We start from the raw sequence: 9,171 nt of genomic DNA, 5'->3' as shown, positions 1-9,171 counted from the left end.
TTTTATGCCATAAAATTGAACTGATTCTTGCCAAAATTCAGTGAAATTCCAAGGTTCCAACAAAAAGGCCCTAAAAATAAAAAGACACGGTCGTTCTAGATGGGTCTACCCTGCATTTGACACCTGGAGACTGGAGTTGAGTCACTTGCGTGTCTACTAGTGGTTGTAGTCCAGTCTTCAGTGATTCAAGTCCTGTCAACTACTAGGACTAGCATCAGGCCCACGTGGTAGTCACTCACTGCACTGGAGCCAAGTTCATAGGAATTCCGTTCCATTCCCTCGCATCCTTGTCCTACCTCCTCTCGTGTCGCAGCTCATCGCCGCCGCCGCCGTAGGGCGCAGCTGCCTCGTGCTTCCGCATCGCGGCTCGTCTTCGACCTCCACCTAATCCCTGAGGTGTGGGTAGAAGCGGGGGACGTATCTCGGGCTCGGCGAGGCCGCACCGGCGGCGGAGTTCGGTCCTAGAAGAGGTGGTGGGCGGCCCTAATGCCATGGGCTTGGTCAAGAATGATGCAGTCTCCGTCGTCACGGAGGTAATCATTGAGATCTCGTGATGGATTCAGGCTAGGTTTTGTGCGAAGTTGCGAAATGCGGCGAAATTGGTAGGATCGGTGCGTGGGAATGGGGTTTTCCATCCCTCCTTGTCCCTCACGACCTCCCTCTGTTGCGAGTTGCGAGCCTTTCTGCTCCTGCTCCTGCTCCTCTTCCCTGACGGCCTGCCCTATCAATCACAAATTCACAATTGCCCCCCCCCCCCCCCCCCCCCCCCCCCCCCCCCCCCCTCTCTCCAATCACGGCATCTCTTGTCTATTCTCGCCTGGTCGATGGTCGGATAGCGCAATGGTGAGAAACTACTCTAGCGACGCTTTTCTTCCACACTGCATTTCTTGCCCGAGCCCTTCTCTCTCATCTTCCTTTTTACAGGAAAACTCTATGGTTCTTTTCACCGCTGGGTATCAGCAGGTTGCGTCTTGTTGTCATCATGGTGGGAAAAAAACTCTAGGACGTCGCTTTCTTGGAGTGGGCTCGAGCATTGCGGTCGGTCGCGCGGCGCTTCTTGGCCCTCCTGTGATGTGATCGCGGTACGGTATGGTTGGGGTTTGGAAGGCTGCGCCCTTTGCGTTCTTGCTCTCGCGATCTGTGTTGATGCGAAATCCAACTCGTGGACTCGCCTTCTTGGATTCATTCTAACGCCTAAGCATTTTGTGTATGGAATGGCTCAAAAACCGCATCTTTCCGCGCCCGTCACGCTTTGTCACGAGTTGGTTGCCTCCTTTTTCGTGTCTTTTCGACTTCTTTCCCATCTTTATAGGATTATTGCTGGTGTGATCTACCGTGCGATTGGTCTAGTTGGTGTTATGTATTGTCCTGTTAATGATCGGCAATTTGAAGCAGCCCTCAAATTAATCTTACCGGCTTCTTTATTACTATTGATCCAATTCTTGTTAGAGTCTTAGAGAAACATGAACTATTCCAATCTTGCTTATTGCATTCACTTTTAGTAATTCAGTGCTTAGGTTTGTTTTCTTGAATCTACCATCCTGTTAATGGCCAGTAATTGCAAGTGGATGTTTGATTTTGTTGTACCGTGTTAGTTGTTATCGGAGCAAGCTCCCATTCTTTGTTAGGAAACTTTTGATTAACATTTTTAAGGCAGGGATAGCAAAGGCTCAAAGCTTCACCACAGTCATGCTCAATCAATTTGATTTTCCTCCCATAAGGTTCTGTTGGTTAATAGTCTCTTCCATAGACCAAAATTAGGATAATAACTACTACTTCTGTCAAAAAAGAATGCAGTTAGGTTTATACTAAGTTAAATTTTCTAAGTATGACTAGGTTCATAGAAAATTGAAGCAATATTTATGTCTCCAAATGGATTTACTATAGAAATATATTTAATGATTAATCTAACGATACTTATTTAGTATCATAAATGTTACCACTTTTTTTATATAGATTTGGTCAAAATTTAAAATTAGTTGACTTCTTAAAAAACAAGAATCACACTATTTTTTGGACAGAGGGAGTTAAGAGTGCTACCGTGGCTAGCTATTCCTGTACTTTTTCATCAATGCATCCTCTGCAGTTTACCTTATGAAACCTCTAAAAACACCATTATTCTTGATAATGGAGTTAGTGCCCATTTACCCTAAATATTCTGCCGATAATCCATGGTTTGACAATTGACTTAAGAAACCGTAGTAATTTGAAGCCGGGATATTCAGCTGTAAGCTGTTATTTTGTATCTTTGTTTATGTGCAGCCAGTTTACTGCATCTGAATTAAAGTAGGTTTATTGTAATGATATGATTGATTTGTTCAAGGGATTTAATTTCATTGTATGACGAAGGGAGCCTATTTTCTTTGACAAAATCACGTGTTTTCACTTTGCTTTTCTTATTGCGTTGTATATTTCTTCCTCGCTTAGGGTTATGTCTGAAAGATACATATGATGTATGAAAGAATTAGATGAACACAATAAGCTATGTATTTGACTATGCAATATTTCCTTTTCATGCAGGACATTGTGGTGTGTGGGACATGTGGCAGTGGTAGCCTCTCTCCGCTTATTGCAAAGTGTGCTCGGTGCAATGATTATGAACACGGGTACTCATTTGTTGGCCTGCCCTGTATAGTTTTTAATCCCTTTATTATTTTTCACATCTTAAGCACTTGGAAAATGTACATATATGTGTGGTCATCTGCCCTGAATTTGCACATGTCTCTGTTTTTCAATTGTTTGAAATATTTGTATGTCTGATATCTGAATGTTTGATAGTGATAAGGAACCTTTTTTTCTTTTTCTTTTTTTTAATATTTGCGAAAACCAGTATGTCTTCTCTGTTTATCAATTTTTTTTCACATCCTAAGCACTTGTGTTTTAATTAGGCCTGAAACTTTCTTAGCTGTTCTACAATGTGTCATTTCCATTTAATTTGTTTTTTTTGCAGTAAATCCATTATCTTTTAAAATGAAAGTGATTTAGCTCTATTCTTGAATGTGGAAAGTTTTATTTAGCTCTCTGAAAGTGTTTCTGTTTGAAGTTATTGTATGAAGGTGTTGACATTTGATATTCCACGTGAATGGTATTGTGCCAAATGCCAAGAGTATGCTAATGGAGGCCCAAAACCTAGTCAAGGTAATATCTTTTCGCTGGTTTTGATCACCTATCTCACTTTCACAATCATCAATAAACTCTACTCAGCTACTCTAAGTTCTTCTACAATCATGGTGAAGGTGGTCAAACAGAGCTCCAAAAGGCAAGGCATGGTCGCGATATGATGAACGAAAGGGAAACTTCAAACTTGCACCTCAGTCACAGCAACGTAGTGCCTCAAATAAGTCCCAAATCTCCGAACAGATTTGGAAATGCTAAAGTGAAGTTCATCTCTTCTGAAGAAGCGGCATTATTGAGTAGAGAAAGGCCACCACTTGTTAGGTCAAGATTTGCCGTGCCGCAGCCAAGCAAGGCATCATCTCCTTCAACTACAAAACATTTGTCCAATTTGAATTGTGTATCCCCCAGCAGGAGTGACACACAAGTGCATGCCCTAAAACGATGTGCTGATGCAAGTCATAGTCAAACAAAAATTGAGGACAGGTCATATTTTGCTATGCAGAAAAGGCAGGTTCATCCTGCATCTCCTCCAGACATGAAGCAGCCATCCAATATGAAGTCAATATCCCCCAGCAGGAGTGACACACAAGTGCAAAACCTGAAACGATGTGCTGCTGCAAGACATGGTCAGGCAAAGACTGATGACAGCCCATATTTTGCTATGCGGCAAAGTCAAGCTCATCTGGCATCTCCTCCACATGTGAAACAGTTGTCAAATATGAAGCGCATATCCCCCAATAGGACTATCTGTAACACCATCGGTGTTACATCCTAAATCATTTACTAAAACATGTCATGAGCATGAAGTTTATATGTTAGTGCATGTGATAAAGTGTGTAGATCAATTTCATGTAACCTAAAATGACTAATAAAAATATTAAACGGAAGTTGATTCAATAGCTAATGTATATCAAGTAGGGTTTAAAACTAATTTTTATTGAGCAAACATGCTATAGAACATATATGTGGCGCTTAAATAAAGATTGGAATATGAACTTTGTATATGATAATGAAATACTTGCTGCAGAAAAATAACATTGCTAGCCAACATTTCTAATAGCCTAGAAATGCAAATTGGAATCAAATTCAGCTCAAAAGACTTAGAATATTTTCAAGTATGTTGACACAGTTAGACAATGCCATGTTTGGCAATTTATTTTGCGAAATCAGGTTAAGAAAAGATGTCATGTGTTAGCTCGGTTTGGTAGCCTCATATGCCATCTTGAGCATGGTGAAGATGGTTAAGGTCCAGAAGCAACCGTTTAGTTTTTATAGGCGCTTTAAAATTCATGCATGACACGATCTCGGGCTGGTTGGCCGCGTGGGCGCGGTCACCATGCTCAGGCGTTCGGTGTCACCACGCTGGCCGTCCCGCGCGCACGTACGCTGCCGCGCGTGGCCGGCCACGGCTGCGCTGGCTGGCTGTGGCCTGGCCGCCACTGGCTCCTAGCACGTGGAGCTACTGCCGCTGCTTGCGCAGCCAGGCGGTGCTGCCACTGGCCCCGCCGCGCTGTCGCACTGTCGATCCGCCTCGCGCCGTGATGCAGCCACTGCCGATGCCATCGCCTCACCGTCTTGTCTGTGCCTCCCTCTACATCTTTGCACCGTTGTCGACCTAGTGCGATGCCGCCTCTGCCGCGCGCACGTGGCTGGGCTTGCCGTCGCCTAGTCATTGATGAAACTGCGACGCGCGGGGCATGCCAGTCACAAATGCGTGCGCCTATCTGCTAGCGCCTGGACATGGGTCTCCACAGTCATGCCAACCACATCCAGCTAAAGCGCGCACACATCGAGCCACCGGTCGTACCCCACCGCTCTCTCTCTGTTTCTTATCTCTCTACCGTCGTCGAGCCACGCTCACGTGCGAGCCAAAGAGCGGTCACCTCTACTCAATTCCTCCCATCTGCACCTTCGCCCTCCCGTCTTCTCGCCGCCTGACCCCGCATAGCCATGATGATGCCCTAGCCAAGCGCCAATTTGGCTCCTTTCCACCGGTGTGCCATTAAGGCCGCGTCCGATCGTGGACGAGGGCAGCCCTCCTACCGTCCTTCTCAAGTCAATTCACTTACGCCACTAGCTTCACCTTGCCTCCCTCTCCACCTTGAGCATGTCAGCGAAACCGCTACTGCCTCCCTATCGTTACTGATGCGACCGTGCCACCGTGGTGAGCCACCGCATGGCTCGGCCGCACATGGCTAGCTCTCCTCCGTCATCCTCCGCCCCAACAGTCATCTCAGCCTAGTCCATGGTAGCCTCCAAATGCTCACGTGCTAACCAATTAGGCCTGTAGCTACCCCAGCTCACCGGAACAGTGGCGCCGCTGTTGCGGATGGCCGTGCGCTGCTGCAGCCTTCACCAACTAGTCGTGTCACCCCGCACCGCCGCTTAGCGTAGCCGCTCGGGTCAAAGATGGTGACCGGCCTGTTAGGTGGTTTGTCGTAGGTCCCTGGTGGCCGGCGCAGCCGTGCTGTGTCACCGGCCACTGTGCTGCCGCGCGCTGGGTTGTCAGGGCTGTGCATGGGAGAATTCCAAGAAAGCCAGAGGGTTGAGTGAGAAGGTTTGAGAGATGAAGAAATAGTATTAGCACTTAGTTGTAATTCGGGAAAAGTTCGAGGTCTCTTTTGCTAAATCGCCAGCGCGTGCGGGCCGGCTCGCGTGGGCCACGCCTGCAGGCTGCTGTGCGCGCGCTGTGTCGCGTGAGCCACACGGGAGAATTCATTTTTCTTTTTTTATAAGGAATTAGAAATAGTTTTCTAATTTAATTTCTGAGCTAATATTTGGCAATTAATATAAAATCGTGTAGGTGTCTAAAAATTGTGAAACAAATTTTGTTAGGTTCCTAAAATTATGCTCTATCTGTTAGTATATTTAGTTCATATATGTACATGTTGATACCAGGAGCTATTAAATCATTTGAAAATGTTTAATATTGTTAGGATAACTGTTGTAGGAATTTTTGTGGTAAAATTGGTGATAGCTTTAGTCCTGAAATTTTTATAGTAGATTCGTTGTATTATTATGTGCTCACTATAATTTTTGTAGCCTTATAATAGACTAAGCATTAGGGTAGTTAAATGCTCTTTGTTTCAATATACATTAAATTACTAGTACCAATAAAGATATATCCTTAATTTGCCAAGCTAAGGATTTTGTTAGTTGAATTCAACACCTTGCTTGATGAAGACGATAGTTAGCTTAGTACCTTAGTCATTAGAGCTAGCTTAGTAGCTTAGTATGTGTATTCTTAGTTTAAGAGTTGCTGTTATCTAAATGCTAAGTGTTGCATCATCATCGTATGCATGTAGAGAACGAGTTGGCGGAGATCGTGACCACCGGCGATCACGAGTTCGAGGAGATCGTTGAGGAGTACGAGAAGGAGATTCTCATGCAGGTGGAGGTCTCGGAGCCACCACTGACAGACTCAGCTGACACTGCGCCTGCCCAAAGAAAGCCCCGGTGCATAACCTTTATTTTATAATTCACCGTATATATATGTGTTGTGCATTTATGTTACAGGAATTTTATGGAAACCACATGCATAAATATACCTATCCTAAGAGTATTAATAGTGCAGGTTCGAGTAGCTGCTATGCTTAGATTTTCGGTAGCGTGAGTAACCTGTCGTTACTCACAATAGGTGATTATTATTATTACTCTCGTAATAAAATAATGAAAAGAAAATAGAGACCAGACAGGGATATGGTATGAATATTGGTGGGTGTAACATGTTGTGTTCCGCGGTCATCAGGGCTTAGCTTGGTTACACTGTTTTCCCTGTTCGTGTTGATTAAGGGTCGTCCGTTGCTGTGGATGGTAGTCAGGTCACAGACTTATTATCCTGAGCACATTCTTGCTTATGGGAGCGGGAAGGCTCATTACGCTCTTATCGTAGGTTCTGGCTCTTTTCGGACCGACTGATTGGAGGCGAAAAAAGGTGGAGGTTTGAGCACCATATTGAGACCGGGTCTCAAGTGTGGGGGCTTGGAGTCCAAGTTTGGACAGGGACCTGGACCCCATGACAGGAATAGAATGGGTTGGTCTTGTTTGTGCCTGGGGTACAAATGGGGCATGTGTTTTAAGGTACCTAGCTGGGATACATTGGTTCACGAATCACCATTTCCGTGAGACGGTACGACTTGGCTATGGTCTAGCACCGTAGTAAGAACTGGAAGATGAGAGATGGTGAAATGGTTCTGATTGCTTAACCCTTGTTTAAAAGTAGAACATGTGCTTACCTAGAATGTATAGCTAATAAAGTAATCATGACTGCTAATAAAACTTGACTGTAAGAATGAACTATTAGTAATGCTTTCCGCAAACATAAAGAAAACAACAAACCCTTATTGCCTATCATATCCTTAAGAGTCGAGAAACTATTCTCACTAGTCAGGTATGTCTTGCAAGTACATTGTGTACTCAGGGTTTATTTACCCCTGTTGTAGGTGCAGCTTGAGTAGTAGCTCTTGTGTGGAGGCATCTTCTGGTGGGCACTGACAGATTCTTGTATCGTTTCCGCTAGATGTTTATTTTTATTCCGCTGTTTAATTATCGCACTTTGAACTCTGGTATTGTAATAAATAATTTCCAAGAACTCTTGTTGTATGAAATAGACTAAGTATTGTATGCTCGTCCTCATTGGATTCTGGATGTAAAACGTGGATTGTTTCGAGTTTTTTCATTTGAGAACGTTAAGATGCTCAAAAAAATAATATAAAATTTCGGCGCTTCCCGAAAATAGAAAACAGCTTTTGAAACCAGCCGAGGACCAAATTTGTCCGGTTTTGATAGTTGGAGGGTGTTTCTTAACCGGTTTCATAGTTGAAGGTTGAAAATCGAACTTCGGCGCGAGTTGAGGGTTAGAAAGTATACTCTACCCTTGTATTAATAAGCAAGATAAGAGTTGCAATCTTCCATGCGCGAGAGGCGCTATCTCATACAGCAAACCGCCGTATGAGATACAGTGAAGGACCTAGGCTAATTACTCACAGAATGTTGACCAAACCTTAGGTAACTAAGTACCCTCCCCCCCGCTGAAACCCAATCAGAACACTCATCCTTAAACCTTGTGAAGACTGCCTGCTCTGGACTCCTATCTCCACTAAAAACTATAGCGTTTATCTCCTTCCAGATGTGCCATAGAGTCAGAATGGCTATTTGAGTGTGCCGCTTTCATCGCCATGAACCACTCTAATTTCATATATATAAATAATGTTATATGTATTTCTAATGTTTAGCTTTCCTTCGCTCTTTAGGGGATGCTTTCATGTCTTTTCTGCTGGCGCAAAGCTAAATCTTGGTGAATTTAAAGCCCAGTTTCCTCCAAAAGTGTCATCCAGAGTTTGTGATACTATCAAGATGATACCCAGTGATCTACAGCTGGAGTTATTACCACGAATGAATGACTGGCCAAAGTCTTTTGAGACTATCCCTCCTGTTCATGAAGACATTGGCGTGTTCTTCTTTTTTGATAAACCTGTTGGGTAGGGTTTCTGGTTCCGGTATCAACATTTTCTCCCATAGATATCTGCTGAAACATATATTTTAGTAAGTCAATAACTGTGCTTTCAGACATTCAGTGGTTTTGTTCCTAACTTGCTTTGTAGGTGTGAAAAGAAGCACTCTAATCTATTAGAAGACTCCGACAATTATGTTCTAAGGGCATATATTGATGGCATAAAGTTATTGATATATTCCTCGGAAGTTCTTCCGCCTGATTCTCAGTGTTAGTGATTCTATTCTTTGTTCCTTTTCATGCAAGAAAATAAACCACCTGTACTAGTTTACAATGTTTCTTCCCCAACTAATTTGTATTGTGCACCTGGAAAAAAGTGCATTTCAATATTCTGAAAAGATATCAAATGCACATTTTGAAATTCTAATTTCTACCGTGGTAATAGGGATCGATGGTGAGAACTATTTATGGGGGCTTTTTGTGAGGTTGAAAGGAAATAGTGATCCTTGGCAATTTGGTTCAACCACTACTTGATGATCTGGTTTTCCTGGGCATGCTAATGTGCAAGAGCATAAAGGTATATGACCAAACTGTAAATTATG

General features: G+C 43.6%; 1 protein-coding gene across 1 annotated transcript; it reads left to right on the top strand.

The window, feature by feature from the left end:
- Nucleotides 1-336: 336 nt before the first annotated feature.
- On the top strand, nt 337-9,103 carry LOC136470575 (PHD finger-containing protein 6-like). Its single transcript, XM_066468376.1, has 7 exons — nt 337-533; nt 2,521-2,606; nt 3,044-3,138; nt 3,237-3,880; nt 8,404-8,597; nt 8,721-8,839; nt 9,015-9,103. The coding sequence occupies exons 1-7, from the start codon at nt 492-494 to the stop codon at nt 9,101-9,103; spliced, it is 1,269 nt and encodes a 422-aa protein (XP_066324473.1). The 5' UTR covers nt 337-491.
- The last annotated feature ends 68 nt before the right edge of the window (nt 9,104-9,171 follow it).

The sequence above is a fragment of the Miscanthus floridulus genome, chromosome 8, assembly GCF_019320115.1.
Source record: "Miscanthus floridulus cultivar M001 chromosome 8, ASM1932011v1, whole genome shotgun sequence".
Taxonomy (NCBI): Eukaryota; Viridiplantae; Streptophyta; class Magnoliopsida; order Poales; family Poaceae; genus Miscanthus; species Miscanthus floridulus.
Note: the sequence above shows the minus strand (reverse complement) of the source record. Positions and strands in the feature narration are given on the sequence as shown.

Coding starts and splice junctions, on each gene's coding strand:
- LOC136470575 (XM_066468376.1), top strand. CDS start 492: ATGGGCTTGGTCAAGAATGATGCAGTCTCCGTCGTCACGGAG. Junction 3,881..8,403: donor CTATCTGTAACACCATCGGT/GTTACATCCTAA, acceptor GCTGGCGCAAAG/CTAAATCTTGGTGAATTTAA. Junction 8,840..9,014: donor TCTTCCGCCTGATTCTCAGT/GTTAGTGATTCT, acceptor CCGTGGTAATAG/GGATCGATGGTGAGAACTAT.